The sequence below is a fragment of the Salmo salar genome, chromosome ssa16 (genome assembly GCF_905237065.1).
Source record: "Salmo salar chromosome ssa16, Ssal_v3.1, whole genome shotgun sequence".
NCBI lineage: Eukaryota > Metazoa > Chordata > Actinopteri > Salmoniformes > Salmonidae > Salmo > Salmo salar.
Genome location: NC_059457.1, coordinates 79,510,149 through 79,527,553, shown reverse-complemented (window position 1 = coordinate 79,527,553; position 17,405 = coordinate 79,510,149). Strand labels below are relative to the sequence as shown.

The following is a 17,405-nucleotide window of genomic DNA, read 5'->3' as shown; positions in this document are numbered from 1 at the left end:
ATGCCTCAGCATGTGACACCTTCTGCATTACTCTGACTCTAGCCACCTCAGCCTGCCTCTCTCGCACCGGACACTTCCGATCCCCAGGAACATGGGCACCCCTACAATTGATACACACAACTTTATCCACCGAAACTACACAGTCCTCTGTCCCATGCCCTCCTGCACACTACCCACGTCTTGGAATCTCCCTCCTACACTCTGCTGCGAGTTTGAGTGTATTTATTTTTACAGGGACAGTGCACATTAATCAACGTTTCAGTAAAAGTGCCGGTTTTAGCCAGCCGGCTAATTTTCAAACGCAGTCCCTGAGCAGGTTATTAAAAACAATTACAATACAGACAATCACTGAGCAGTGAGCACACGCAGAGCAATATAGGACAAGCAAGACGTAGCATACAGACAGAGCAACGTAGGACAAGCAACACGTAGCATACAGACAGAGCAACATAGGACAAGCAACACGTAGCATACAGACAGAGCAACATGGCACAAAAAGCAACAAGACAAAATCCATAAAACCAACAAAGTGTTTCCACACCGCACAAGCTACAGACAACAGACAACATGGAAAGCGACAATACACAGCTAGGGATTATGTGGTGCTTTTCCTTAAGGGAACTATACAGTCACCTCTCATGGCAGACCTTGTGGATCTACTGCCATATGTTTGGGTTTTCTGTTTAACTAAATACTGAGTGGAGGGGGAGCCAGGCCATTTAGGATCTTGAATACAAGACATGCGTCGGTGTATTGCACAAGATTTTCCCAACTCAGGAGCTCATGCTTTCTGAGGATGTAACAGTGATGATGGCTATTGGGCTTCCTATCAAGCACTTTGAGAGCCTGTTTGTAGACAGACTGAATAGGTTTTAATGTTGTACAGCAAGCTTGGGCCCAACTAGTCAAGCAGTATGTTAAGTGGGGGAGTATCATAGATTTGAAGTACAGTTTTGCTACCTCTGTAGTCAAACAATTTCGTATAAATCGGAAATTAGCTAGGTTGAATTTGGTTATTTGAGTAACCTTTTTCACCTGCTTTTTAAAAGAGAGGTTGGAATCAAGTATGATGCCACGGTACTTAAAATCAGATACCACCTGGAGCTTCTCCCCTGACACATAGACATCTGGCTCAGTAGCATCTGTTGCCCTCTTTGTGAAGAACATGCAGACAGTTTTTTCACATTGAGATGCAAACATGTGTCACTGAGCCACTTTGTAACCTGGACCATTACAGTAGTGAGTTCTTGTGCAGCTTGTTGTTTGCTCTTTGCATGCACATATATCACTGTATAATCTGCATACATTTGAACTTCAGACCCAGTACAGACAGAAGGCAGATCATTAATGTACTGGCTGAACAGGAGGGGCCCCAGTATTGACCCTTGGGGTACGCCCACATCATAGCTAAGAGTGGGCGACAGCTCATTGCTCACTCTGACACACTGACTTCTGCCTCCAAGGTATGATTTCATCCATCTGAAGGCATCGGGGGAAAAGTTGAACTTGGACAATTTTGTGATGAGAATCTCATGGGTAACAGTATCAAAAGCCTTCCTTAGGTCCAGAAACACAGCCCCAACAATTCCCCCTTTGTCCATCTTGGACTTCACATTTTCCAGAAGAAAGAATTTGGCCATTTCTGTGGAGTGTTTCGCTCTGAAGCCGAACTGCATGGAGTGTAATGTGAAGGGGCTGTTGTTGAGGTGGGCAATCAGTTGTTCTGCTACACACTTTTCAACAACCTTTGACACCACAGGTAGTATACTAATGGGCCTGTAGTTACTCACGTCAGCAGGGTCACCTGATTTAAAGATGGCCGTTATTATGGCCGACTTCCATACCCTTGGAAATACCCCCAGACCAATAGATGTGTTGGTGACCTTAGTAATGGGGCCAATGAGTGACTCTTTGTCGTTTTTAAGAAAGGTAGAGTCCAGCCCAAACACATCTTTGGCTTTAGAGTTCTTTAGTGAGCTAATCACCTTGTTCACCTTTGACTCAGAAACCTCCCTTGATGAAGACAGGTTGAGCGTCATTCACTAGCACTGAGCCCAATAAACCAGTGGAGGGGTTCTGTGTCAGTACCCTGACAGAGTTAATAAAGTAGGAATTGAAGGCTATTGCTATTTCGACTGCATCCTGTGTTAGATTGTTATTCACCATGATTTCTAGTCTTTTTGCAGTGTTACTATGGTCTTTCCCTGTTAACGTTTTTAGATTCTCCCAGATCAATTTAGAATTTCCCTTTGCTTCACCAATTATGTTAATAAAAAAGTTTGCCTAGGCCTCTCTGATTTCTTTCATCACCCTATTTCTCAACATGGTAAACCTATGTCTGTCATGCTCTAATTTGGATTTTAGGGCTGGTTTTAGAGCATAATCTCTGTGACATGTCTGTGACATGACCACAAGCGTGGCACCTGAAACACTGCAGTGGATTCGGCACAAAAGCTCTAACAGGATAACTGATATATCCTAACATGACTTTGTCGGGTAAAGACTCTGACTCAAAACTCAGAAGGACTGACAGTGTCTCCTCTGTTTCACCACGCTCCCCACCGGGCCCGCGTCACACCAAACGGTTAGCATCACAAACACCAGGAATCTTCAACTGCTCCACCTCCACACTTAACGCAAACCCAGAAATCCCTCCTTTCAATGGTGCCCTGTTCCTAAGAGCAAAGTAAGAAACAGGCCTTGGCCCAAATTGTGTGACCTGCAAGGTTACCTTCACTGATTCAACTGCACCCAACTCCTTTCTCACTCACCCTGAAACCACAAATGGATCCGCCAAAAGACAAAGGTCCACTTTCTCCAAAAATATCACTCCTACTTAACCAGATTATTCTTTACCATGACCAATGATGCCAAGCTCTGGTTCCAAGCTCTTCACCACACCTTCCATCTCACTTAACTCGCCCTCATTCACTTCCATTTCCCCTCCAGAACTCATTCAAATCCAACCTCTGCTTTCCTCATTCTCTTCAACATCTAATATTCCTGTTCTTGTTCCATGGTTCCTCCTACAACCTCCTGCATACATGTCTCTCGCGCCTTCTTTCCTCTCCGATCAATTCATTCGGTTGGCTAACAACAAATCTTGTCCCAGATATTACAATCTGACACCTTATTTGTCCAATCATGCGTCAGTCTGCATTTTAGAAAATTTGTAGAGATAAGGCTTAGACCTTGTAATGTTATGTGTGTAAATGACCTTCATCACTCTTTACTCAGGTACAAGCGTGATACCCTCATGGATATGGACAGCATTGGTGAGTAAATTCTATGTTAGAGCTCAGAGGGTCACGTCCAGTAAAGGGCTCTATTCAATTCTGTTATGTCTCTTGTGCATTGTGTGCCCTAGCCCTAGCCATGTATTACGATATCAACATATATGTTCTAGTTCTGTGGTCCATGCTCTATGTTCTAGTGTTCTATTTCTATATTATGTGTTCTAACTCAGTATTCTGTGTGTTACCTGTGTTCCAAACCTCATTTGTGTTCTTCTTTTCAGAGGGGTTGAATGAAGTGCGTCCTGCTGTGTACCGCACTGCAATGAAGCTCCGCTCCTTACAGAAACTCTGCCATAGTGAGTGTGTGTGTTTAAATGAAATGCTTTTTATGTGTGTGTAATCTGTTACAGTGTATGTTTGCAATGCTCTGAATGTGTGTTACAGTGCATGTTGTGACACTGCGGGAGCTCATCCCAGCCCTGTGCTCTCTGGGCGGAGCCCGGGACACTGGGGCGGGGCTTAGTGAACAGAAAGTCAGACAGTGCATAAACAGGATGTTCCAAAGCGTGTCACAGGAAGTACCTGGGCAGGTGTCGGCAGAGGCGCCAGAACAGACTTGCAGACTGCTGTACAGACTGTTTGACCGGTGAGGACACACAACTGTTCAAACACACACAACTGTTCAAACACACACAACTGTTCAAACACACACTGCTGTTCAAACACACACAACTGTTCAAACACACACAACTGTTCAAACACACACTGCTGTTCAAACACACACTGCTGTTCAAACACACACTGCTGTTCAAACACACACTACGTCTGTAAACTAAAGGGTGTATGTCTTCCCTAGGGGACAGACTGGCGCTGTCTGTCGCAGGTCAGTTGAAGCCGCTCTCATCTCTCTCTCAGCAGACACACTCTCAGCCAAACACAAGGGTAAGTAACACACACACACACACACAGACACACATGATATACACTCTGTGTTCATTCCCTGTGTGTGTTGCAGCTCTGGTTCGTCTGGCAGAGAGGTGCAGTGGGAGAGAGAGCGGCACGGTGAGCAGGAGTGGTCTCAGAGTCGTACTGCAAGAACTCAGCCAGGTTAGACACACACACACACACACACACACACACACACCTGAGTACTACCTCACATGATTATCAAATCAAATTTTATTAGTCACATGCGTCGAATACAACAGGTGTAGTAGACCTTACAGGTGAAATGCTTACTTAAGAGTAAGTAATTAATTAAGTAATTAAAGAGCAGCAGTAAAATAACAACAGCGAGACTATATACAGGTGGTACCGATACAGAGTCAATGTGAGGAGACTATATACAGGTGGTACCGATACAGAGTCAATGTGAGGAGACTATATACAGGTGGTACCGATACAGAGTCAATGTGAGGAGACTATAAACAGGGGGTACCGGTACCGAGTCAATGTGAGGAGACTATATACAGGTGGTACCGATACAGAGTCAATGTGAGGAGACTATATACAGGTGGTACCGATACAGAGTCAATGTGAGGAGACTATATACAGGTGGTACCGATACAGAGTCAATGTGAGGAGACTATATACAGGGGGTACCGGTACAGAGTCAATGTGAGGAGACTATATACAGGGGGTACCGATACAGAATCAATGTGAGGAGACTATATACAGGTGGTACCGATACAGAGTCAATGTGAGGAGACTAAATACAGGTGGTACCGATACAGAGTCATTGTGAGGAGACTATATACAGGTGGTACCGATACAGAGTCATTGTGAGGAGACTATATACAGGTGGTACCGATACAGAGTCAATGTGAGGAGACTAAATACAGGTGGTACCGATACAGAGTCAATGTGAGGAGACTAAATACAGGTGGTACCGATACAGAGTCAATGTGAGGAGACTATATACAGGTGGTACCGGTACCGAGACAATGTGAGGAGACTATATACAGGGGGTACTGGTACAGAGTCAATGTGAGGAGACTATATACAGGTGGTACCGATACAGAGTCAATGTGAGGAGACTATATACAGGTGGTACCGGTACAGAGTCATTGTGAGGAGACTATATACAGGTGGTACCGATACAGAGTCAATGTGAGGAGACTATATACAGGTGGTACCGATACAGAGTCAATGTGAGGAGACTATATACAGGTGGTACCGATACAGAGTCATTGTGAGGAGACTATATACAGGGGGTACCGATACAGAGTCAATGTGAGGAGACTATATACAGGGGGTACCGATACAGAGTCAATGTGAGGAGACTATATACAGGTGGTACCGATACAGAGTCAATGTGAGGAGACTATATACAGGTGGTACCGGTACAGAGTCAATGTGAGGAGACTATATACAGGTGGTACCGATACAGAGTCAATGTGAGGAGACTATATACAGGTGGTACCGGTACAGAGTCATTGTGAGGAGACTATATACAGGTGGTACCGATACAGAGTCAATGTGAGGAGACTATATACATGGGGGTACCGGTACAGAGTCAATGTGAGGAGACTATATACATGGGGTACCGATACAGAGTCAATGTGAGGAGACTATATACAGGTGGTACCGGTACAGAGTCAATGTGAGGAGACTATATACAGGGGGGTACCGATACAGAGTCAATGTGAGGAGACTATATACAGGTGGTACCGATACAGAGTCAATGTGAGGAGACTATATACAGGTGGTACCGATACAGAGTCAATGTGAGGAGACTATATACAGGGGGTACCGATACAGAATCAATGTGAGGAGACTATATACAGGGGGTACCGATACAGAGTCATTGTGAGGAGACTATATACAGGTGGTACCGATACAGAGTCAATGTGAGGAGACTATATACAGGGGGTACCGATACAGAGTCAATGTGAGGAGACTATATACAGGTGGTACCGATACAGAGTCAATGTGAGGAGACTATATACAGGTGGTACCGATACAGAGTCAATGTGAGGAGACTATATACAGGTGGTACCGGTACCGAGACAATGTGAGGAGACTATATACAGGGGGTACCGGTACAGAGTCAATGTGAGGAGACTATATACAGGTACCGATACAGAGTCAATGTGAGGAGACTATATACAGGTGGTACCGATACAGAGTCAATGTGAGGAGACTATATACAGGTGGTACCGGCACAGAGTCAATGAGAGGAGACTATATACAGGGGGTACCGATACAGAGTCAATGTGAGGAGACTATATACAGGTGGTACCGGTACAGAGTCAATGTGCGGAGACTATATACAGGGGGGTACCGGTACAGAGTCAATGTGAGGAGACTATATACAGGTGGTACCGATACAGAGTCAATGTGAGGAGACTATATACAGGGGGTACCGATACAGAGTCAATGTGAGGAGACTATATACAGGTGGTACCGATACAGAGTCAATGTGAGGAGACTATATACAGGTGGTACCGGTACAGAGTCAATGTGAGGAGACTATATACAGGTGGTACCGATACAGAGTCAATGTGAGGAGACTATATACAGGTGGTACCGGTACAGAGTCATTGTGAGGAGACTATATACAGGTGGTACCGATACAGAGTCAATGTGAGGAGACTATATACATGGGGGTACCGGTACAGAGTCAATGTGAGGAGACTATATACATGGGGTACCGATACAGAGTCAATGTGAGGAGACTATATACAGGTGGTACCGGTACAGAGTCAATGTGAGGAGACTATATACAGGGGGTACCGATACAGAGTCAATGTGAGGAGACTATATACAGGTGGTACCGATACAGAGTCAATGTGAGGAGACTATATACAGGTGGTACCGATACAGAGTCAATGTGAGGAGACTATATACAGGGGGTACCGGTACAGAGTCAATGTGAGGAGACTATATACAGGGGGTACCGATACAGAATCAATGTGAGGAGACTATATACAGGGGGTACCGATACAGAGTCATTGTGAGGAGACTATATACAGGTGGTACCGATACAGAGTCAATGTGAGGAGACTAAATACAGGTGGTACCGATACAGAGTCAATGTGAGGAGACTATATACAGGTGGTACCGGTACCGAGACAATGTGAGGAGACTATATACAGGGGGTACTGGTACAGAGTCAATGTGAGGAGACTATATACAGGGGGTACCGATACAGAGTCAATGTGAGGAGACTATATACAGGTGGTACCGATACAGAGTCAATGTGAGGAGACTATATACAGGTGGTACCGATACAGAGTCAATGTGAGGAGACTATATACAGGTGGTACCGGTACCGAGACAATGTGAGGAGACTATATACAGGGGGTACCGGTACAGAGTCAATGTGAGGAGACTATATACAGGTACCGATACAGAGTCAATGTGAGGAGACTATATACAGGTGGTACCGATACAGAGTCAATGTGAGGAGACTATATACAGGTGGTACCGGCACAGAGTCAATGAGAGGAGACTATATACAGGGGGTACCGATACAGAGTCAATGTGAGGAGACTATATACAGGTGGTACCGGTACAGAGTCAATGTGCGGAGACTATATACAGGGGGGTACCGGTACAGAGTCAATGTGAGGAGACTATATACAGGTGGTACCGATACAGAGTCAATGTGAGGAGACTATATACAGGGGGGTACCGATACAGAGTCAATGTGAGGAGACTATATACAGGGGGTACCGATACAGAGTCAATGTGAGGAGACTATATACATGGGGTACCGATACAGAGTCAATGTGAGGAGACTATATACAGGTGGTACCGATACAGAGTCAATGTGAGGAGACTATATACAGGTGGTACCGATACAGAGTCAATGTGAGGAGACTATATACAGGTGGTACCGATACAGAGTCAATGTGAGGAGACTATATACAGGTGGTACCGATACAGAGTCAATGTGAGGAGACTATATACAGGTGGTACCGATACAGAGTCAATGTGAGGAGACTATATACAGGTGGTACCGATACAGAGTCAATGTGAGGAGACTATATACATGGGGTACCGATACAGAGTCAATGTGAGGAGACTATATACAGGTGGTACCGATACAGAGTCAATGTGAGGAGACTATATACAGGGGGGTACCGATACAGAGTCAATGTGAGGAGACTATATACAGGTGGTACCGATACAGAGTCATTGTGAGGAGACTATATACAGGTGGTACCGACACAGAGTCAATGTGAGGAGACTATATACAGGTGGTACCGATACAGAGTCAATGTGAGGAGACTATATACAGGTGGTACCGATACAGAGTCAATGTGAGGAGACTATATACAGGTGGTACCGATACAGAGTCAATGTGAAGAGACTATATACAGGTGGTACCGATACAGAGTCAATGTGAGGAGACTATATACAGGGGGTACCGATACAGAGTCATTGTGAGGAGACTATATACAGGTGGTACCGATACAGAGTCAATGTGAGGAGACTATATACAGGGGGTACCGGTACAGAGTCAATGTGAGGAGACTATATACAGGGGGTACCGATACAGAATCAATGTGAGGAGACTATATACAGGGGGTACCGATACAGAGTCATTGTGAGGAGACTATATACAGGTGGTACCGATACAGAGTCAATGTGAGGAGACTATATACAGGTGGTACCGATACAGAGTCAATGTGAGGAGACTATATACAGGTGGTACCGATACAGAGTCAATGTGAGGAGACTATATACAGGTGGTACCGATACAGAGTCAATGTGAGGAGACTATATACAGGTGGTACCGGTACAGAGTCATTGTGAGGAGACTATATACAGGGGGTACCGATACAGAATCAATGTGAGGAGACTATATACAGGTGGTACCGATACAGAGTCAATGTGAGGAGACTATATACATGGGGGTACCGGTACAGAGTCAATGTGAGGAGACTATATACATGGGGTACCGATACAGAGTCAATGTGAGGAGACTATATACAGGTGGTACCGGTACAGAGTCAATGTGAGGAGACTATATACAGGGGGTACCGATACAGAGTCAATGTGAGGAGACTATATACAGGTGGTACCGATACAGAGTCAATGTGAGGAGACTATATACAGGTGGTACCGATACAGAGTCAATGTGAGGAGACTATATACAGGGGGTACCGGTACAGAGTCAATGTGAGGAGACTATATACAGGTGGTACCGATACAGAGTCAATGTGAGGAGACTATATACAGGTGGTACCGATACAGAGTCAATGTGAGGAGACTATATACAGGTGGTACCGATACAGAGTCAATGTGAGGAGACTATATACAGGTGGTACCGATACAGAGTCAATGTGAGGAGACTATATACAGGTGGTACAGATACAGAGTCAATGTGAGGAGACTATATACAGGTGGTACCGATACAGAGTTAATGTGAGGAGACTATATACAGGTGGTACCGGTACAGAGTCAATGTGCGGAGACTATATACAAGGGGTACCGGTACAGAGTCAATGTGAGGAGACTATATACAGGTGGTACCGGCACAGAGTCAATGAGAGGAGACTATATACAGGGGGTACCGATACAGAGTCAATGTGAGGAGACTATATACAGGTGGTACCGATACAGAGTCAATGTGAGGAGACTATATACAGGTGGTACCGATACAGAGTCAATGTGAGGAGACTATATACAGGTGGTACCGATACAGAGTCAATGTGAGGAGACTATATACAGGTGGTACCGGTACAGAGTCAATGTGAGGAGACTATATACAGGGGGTACCGATACAGAATCAATGTGAGGAGACTATATACAGGGGGTACCGATACAGAGTCATTGTGAGGAGACTATATACAGGTGGTACCGATACAGAGTCAATGTGAGGAGACTATATACAGGTGGTACCGATACAGAGTCAATGTGAGGAGACTATATACAGGTGGTACCGGTACCGAGACAATGTGAGGAGACTATATACAGGGGGTACCGATACAGAGTCAATGTGAGGAGACTATATACAGGTGGTACCGATACAGAGTCAATGTGAGGAGACTATATACAGGTGGTACCGATACAGAGTCAATGTGAGGAGACTATATACAGGGGGTACCGGTACAGAGTCAATGTGAGGAGACTATATACAGGTGGTACCGATACAGAGTCAATGTGAGGAGACTATATACAGGGGGTACCGGTACCGAGTCAATGTGAGGAGACTATATACAGGTGGTACCGATACAGAGTCAATGTGAGGAGACTATATACAGGTGGTACCGATACAGAGTCAATGTGAGGAGACTATATACAGGTGGTACCGATACAGAGTCAATGTGAGGAGACTATATACAGGGGGTACCGATACAGAGTCAATGTGAGGAGACTATATACAGGTGGTACCGATACAGAATCAATGTGAGGAGACTATATACAGGGGGTACCGGTACAGAGTCAATGTGAGGAGACTATATACAGGGGGTACCGATACAGAATCAATGTGAGGAGACTATATACAGGGGGTACCGATACAGAGTCATTGTGAGGAGACTATATACAGGTGGTACCGATACAGAGTCAATGTGAGGAGACTATATACAGGTGGTACCGATACAGAGTCAATGTCAGGAGACTATATACAGGTGGTACCGGTACCGAGACAATGTGAGGAGACTATATACAGGGGGTACTGGTACAGAGTCAATGTGAGGAGACTATATACAGGGGGTACCGATACAGAGTCAATGTGAGGAGACTATATACAGGTGGTACCGGTACCGAGACAATGTGAGGAGACTATATACAGGGGGTACCGGTACAGAGTCAATGTGAGGAGACTATATACAGGGGGTACCGATACAGAGTCAATGTGCGGAGACTATATACAGGTGGTACCGATACAGAGTCAATGTGAGGAGACTATATAAAGGTGGTACCGATACAGAGTCAATGTGAGGAGACTATATACAGGTGGTACCGATACAGAGTCAATGTGAGGAGACTATATACAGGTGGTACCGATACAGAGTCAATGTGAGGAGACTATATACAGGTGGTACCGATACAGAGTCAATGTGAGGAGACTATATACAGGTGGTACCAATACAGAGTCAATGTGAAGAGACTATATACAGGTGGTACCGATACAGAGTCAATGTGAGGAGACTATATAAAGGTGGTACCGATACAGAGTCAATGTGAAGAGACTATATACAGGTGGTACCGATACAGAGTCAATGTGAGGAGACTATATACAGGTGGTACCGATACAGAGTCAATGTGAAGAGACTATATACAGGTGGTACCGATACAGAGTCAATGTGAGGAGACTATATACAGGTGGTACCGATACAGAGTCAATGTGAGGAGACTATATACAGGTGGTACCGATACAGAGTCAATGTGAGGAGACTATATACAGGTGGTACCGATACAGAGTCAATGTGAGGAGACTATATACAGGGGGTACCGATACAGAGTCAATGTGAGGAGACTATATACAGGTGGTACCGATACAGAGTCAATGTGAGGAGACTATATACAGGTGGTACCGATACAGAGTCAATGTGAGGAGACTATATACAGGGGGTACCGATACAGAGTCAATGTGAGGAGACTATATACAGGTGGTACCGATACAGAGTCAATGTGAGGAGACTATATACAGGTGGTACAGATACAGAGTCAATGTGAGGAGACTATATACAGGTGGTACCGATACAGAGTTAATGTGAGGAGACTATATACAGGTGGTACCGGTACAGAGTCAATGTGCGGAGACTATATACAAGGGGTACCGGTACAGAGTCAATGTGAGGAGACTATATACAGGTGGTACCGGCACAGAGTCAATGAGAGGAGACTATATACAGGGGGTACCGATACAGAGTCAATGTGAGGAGACTATATACAGGTGGTACCGGTACAGAGTCAATGTGCGGAGACTATATACAGGGGGGTACCGGTACAGAGTCAATGTGAGGAGACTATATACAGGTGGTACCGATACAGAGTCAATGTGAGGAGACTATATACAGGGGGGGTACCGATACAGAGTCAATGTGAGGAGACTATATACAGGGGGTACCGATACAGAGTCAATGTGAGGAGACTATATACATGGGGTACCGATACAGAGTCAATGTGAGGAGACTATATACAGGTGGTACCGATACAGAGTCAATGTGAGGAGACTATATACAGGTGGTACCGATACAGAGTCAATGTGAGGAGACTATATACAGGTGGTACCGATACAGAGTCAATGTGAGGAGACTATATACAGGTGGTACCGATACAGAGTCAATGTGAGGAGACTATATACAGGTGGTACCGATACAGAGTCAATGTGAGGAGACTATATACAGGTGGTACCGATACAGAGTCAATGTGAGGAGACTATATACATGGGGTACCGATACAGAGTCAATGTGAGGAGACTATATACAGGTGGTACCGATACAGAGTCAATGTGAGGAGACTATATACAGGGGGTACCGATACAGAGTCAATGTGAGGAGACTATATACAGGTGGTACCGATACAGAGTCATTGTGAGGAGACTATATACAGGTGGTACCGACACAGAGTCAATGTGAGGAGACTATATACAGGTGGTACCGATACAGAGTCAATGTGAGGAGACTATATACAGGTGGTACCGATACAGAGTCAATGTGAGGAGACTATATACAGGTGGTACCGATACAGAGTCAATGTGAAGAGACTATATACAGGTGGTACCGATACAGAGTCAATGTGAGGAGACTATATACAGGGGGTACCGATACAGAGTCATTGTGAGGAGACTATATACAGGTGGTACCGATACAGAGTCAATGTGAGGAGACTATATACAGGGGGTACCGGTACAGAGTCAATGTGAGGAGACTATATACAGGGGGTACCGATACAGAATCAATGTGAGGAGACTATATACAGGGGGTACCGATACAGAGTCATTGTGAGGAGACTATATACAGGTGGTACCGATACAGAGTCAATGTGAGGAGACTATATACAGGTGGTACCGATACAGAGTCAATGTGAGGAGACTATATACAGGTGGTACCGGTACCGAGACAATGTGAGGAGACTATATACAGGGGGTACTGGTACAGAGTCAATGTGAGGAGACTATATACAGGGGGTACCGATACAGAGTCAATGTGAGGAGACTATATACAGGTGGTACCGATACAGAGTCAATGTGAGGAGACTATATACAGGTGGTACCGATACAGAGTCAATGTGAGGAGACTATATACAGGTGGTACCGATACAGAGTCAATGTGAGGAGACTATATACATGGGGTACCGATACAGAGTCAATGTGAGGAGACTATATACAGGTGGTACCGATACAGAGTCAATGTGAGGAGACTATATACAGGGGGGTACCGATACAGAGTCAATGTGAGGAGACTATATACAGGTGGTACCGATACAGAGTCATTGTGAGGAGACTATATACAGGTGGTACCGATACAGAGTCAATGTGAGGAGACTATATACAGGTGGTACCGATACAGAGTCAATGTGAGGAGACTATATACAGGTGGTACCGATACAGAGTCAATGTGAGGAGACTATATACAGGTGGTACCGATACAGAGTCAATGTGAAGAGACTATATACAGGTGGTACCGATACAGAGTCAATGTGAGGAGACTATATACAGGGGGTACCGATACAGAGTCATTGTGAGGAGACTATATACAGGTGGTACCGATACAGAGTCAATGTGAGGAGACTATATACAGGGGGTACCGGTACAGAGTCAATGTGAGGAGACTATATACAGGGGGTACCGGTACAGAGTCATTGTGAGGAGACTATATACAGGTGGTACCGATACAGAGTCAATGTGAGGAGACTATATACAGGGGGTACCGATACAGAATCAATGTGAGGAGACTATATACAGGGGGTACCGATACAGAGTCATTGTGAGGAGACTATATACAGGTGGTACCGATACAGAGTCAATGTGAGGAGACTATATACAGGTGGTACCGATACAGAGTCAATGTGAGGAGACTATATACAGGTGGTACCGGTACAGAGTCAATGTGAGGAGACTATATACAGGTGGTACCGGCACAGAGTCAATGAGAGGAGACTATATACAGGGGGTACCGATACAGAGTCAATGTGAGGAGACTATATACAGGTGGTACCGGTACAGAGTCAATGTGCGGAGACTATATACAGGTGGTACCGATACAGAGTCAATGTGAGGAGACTATATACAGGTGGTACCGATACAGAGTCAATGTGAGGAGACTATATACAGGTGGTACCGATACAGAGTCAATGTGAGGAGACTATATACATGTGGTACCGATACAGAGTCAATGTGAGGAGACTATATACAGGTGGTACCGATACAGAGTCAATGTGAGGAGACTATATACAGGGGGTACCGATACAGAGTCAATGTGAGGAGACTATATACAGGTGGTACCGATACAGAGTCATTGTGAGGAGACTATATACAGGTGGTACCGACACAGAGTCAATGTGAGGAGACTATATACAGGTGGTACCGATACAGAGTCAATGTGAGGAGACTATATACAGGTGGTACCGATACAGAGTCAATGTGAGGAGACTATATACAGGTGGTACCGATACAGAGTCAATGTGAAGAGACTATATACAGGTGGTACCGATACAGAGTCAATGTGAGGAGACTATATACAGGGGGTACCGATACAGAGTCATTGTGAGGAGACTATATACAGGTGGTACCGATACAGAGTCAATGTGAGGAGACTATATACAGGGGGTACCGGTACAGAGTCAATGTGAGGAGACTATATACAGGGGGTACCGATACAGAATCAATGTGAGGAGACTATTTACAGGGGGTACCGATACAGAGTCATTGTGAGGAGACTATATACAGGTGGTACCGATACAGAGTCAATGTGAGGAGACTATATACAGGTGGTACCGATACAGAGTCAATGTGAGGAGACTATATACAGGTGGTACCGATACAGAGTCAATGTGAGGAGACTATATACAGGTGGTACCGATACAGAGTCAATGTGAGGAGACTATATACAGGTGGTACCGGTACAGAGTCATTGTGAGGAGACTATATACAGGGGGTACCGATACAGAATCAATGTGAGGAGACTATATACAGGTGGTACCGATACAGAGTCAATGTGAGGAGACTATATACATGGGGGTACCGGTACAGAGTCAATGTGAGGAGACTATATACATGGGGTACCGATACAGAGTCAATGTGAGGAGACTATATACAGGTGGTACCGGTACAGAGTCAATGTGAGGAGACTATATACAGGGGGTACCGATACAGAGTCAATGTGAGGAGACTATATACAGGTGGTACCGATACAGAGTCAATGTGAGGAGACTATATACAGGTGGTACCGATACAGAGTCAATGTGAGGAGACTATATACAGGGGGTACCGGTACAGAGTCAATGTGAGGAGACTATATACAGGTGGTACCGATACAGAGTCAATGTGAGGAGACTATATACAGGGGGTACCGGTACCGAGTCAATGTGAGGAGACTATATACAGGTGGTACCGATACAGAGTCAATGTGAGGAGACTATATACAGGTGGTACCGATACAGAGTCAATGTGAGGAGACTATATACAGGTGGTACCGATACAGAGTCAATGTGAGGAGACTATATACAGGGGGTACCGGTACAGAGTCAATGTGAGGAGACTATATACAGGGGGTACCGATACAGAATCAATGTGAGGAGACTATATACAGGGGGGTACCGATACAGAGTCATTGTGAGGAGACTATATACAGGTGGTACCGATACAGAGTCAATGTGAGGAGACTATATACAGGTGGTACCGATACAGAGTCAATGTGAGGAGACTATATACAGGTGGTACCGGTACCGAGACAATGTGAGGAGACTATATACAGGGGGTACCGATACAGAGTCAATGTGAGGAGACTATATACAGGTGGTACCGATACAGAGTCAATGTGAGGAGACTATATACAGGTGGTACCGATACAGAGTCAATGTGAGGAGACTATATACAGGGGGTACCGGTACAGAGTCAATGTGAGGAGACTATATACAGGTGGTACCGATACAGAGTCAATGTGAGGAGACTATATACAGGGGGTACCGGTACCGAGTCAATGTGAGGAGACTATATACAGGTGGTACCGATACAGAGTCAATGTGAGGAGACTATATACAGGTGGTACCGATACAGAGTCAATGTGAGGAGACTATATACAGGTGGTACCGATACAGAGTCAATGTGAGGAGACTATATACAGGGGGTACCGGTACAGAGTCAATGTGAGGAGACTATATACAGGGGGTACCGATACAGAATCAATGTGAGGAGACTATATACAGGGGGTACCGATACAGAGTCATTGTGAGGAGACTATATACAGGTGGTACCGATACAGAGTCAATGTGAGGAGACTATATACAGGTGGTACCGATACAGAGTCAATGTCAGGAGACTATATACAGGTGGTACCGGTACCGAGACAATGTGAGGAGACTATATACAGGGGGTACTGGTACAGAGTCAATGTGAGGAGACTATATACAGGGGGTACCGATACAGAGTCAATGTGAGGAGACTATATACAGGTGGTACCGGTACCGAGACAATGTGAGGAGACTATATACAGGGGGTACCGGTACAGAGTCAATGTGAGGAGACTATATACAGGGGGTACCGATACAGAGTCAATGTGCGGAGACTATATACAGGTGGTACCGATACAGAGTCAATGTGAGGAGACTATATAAAGGTGGTACCGATACAGAGTCAATGTGAGGAGACTATATACAGGTGGTACCGATACAGAGTCAATGTGAGGAGACTATATACAGGTGGTACCGATACAGAGTCAATGTGAGGAGACTATATACAGGTGGTACCGATACAGAGTCAATGTGAGGAGACTATATACAGGTGGTACCAATACAGAGTCAATGTGAAGAGACTATATACAGGTGGTACCGATACAGAGTCAATGTGAGGAGACTATATAAAGGTGGTACCGATACAGAGTCAATGTGAAGAGACTATATACAGGTGGTACCGATACAGAGTCAATGTGAGGAGACTATATACAGGTGGTACCGATACAGAGTCAATGTGAAGAGACTATATACAGGTGGTACCGATACAGAGTCAATGTGAGGAGACTATATACAGGTGGTACCGATACAGAGTCA

The 17,405-nt window shown here is 45.0% G+C and overlaps 1 protein-coding gene across 1 annotated transcript in view; it reads left to right on the top strand.

Annotated features, from left to right (window-relative positions):
- Window positions 1-3,256: 3,256 nt before the first annotated feature.
- Window positions 3,257-17,405, top strand: part of dytn (dystrotelin) — a 36,876-nt gene continuing 22,727 nt past the window's right edge. Inside the window, exons 1-5 of the mRNA XM_045698065.1 lie at window positions 3,257-3,275; window positions 3,518-3,592; window positions 3,681-3,882; window positions 4,093-4,178; window positions 4,252-4,343. Coding sequence (XP_045554021.1) covers window positions 3,257-3,275; window positions 3,518-3,592; window positions 3,681-3,882; window positions 4,093-4,178; window positions 4,252-4,343 — 474 coding nt within the window. The remainder of the gene's footprint in view (window positions 3,276-3,517; window positions 3,593-3,680; window positions 3,883-4,092; window positions 4,179-4,251; window positions 4,344-17,405) is intronic.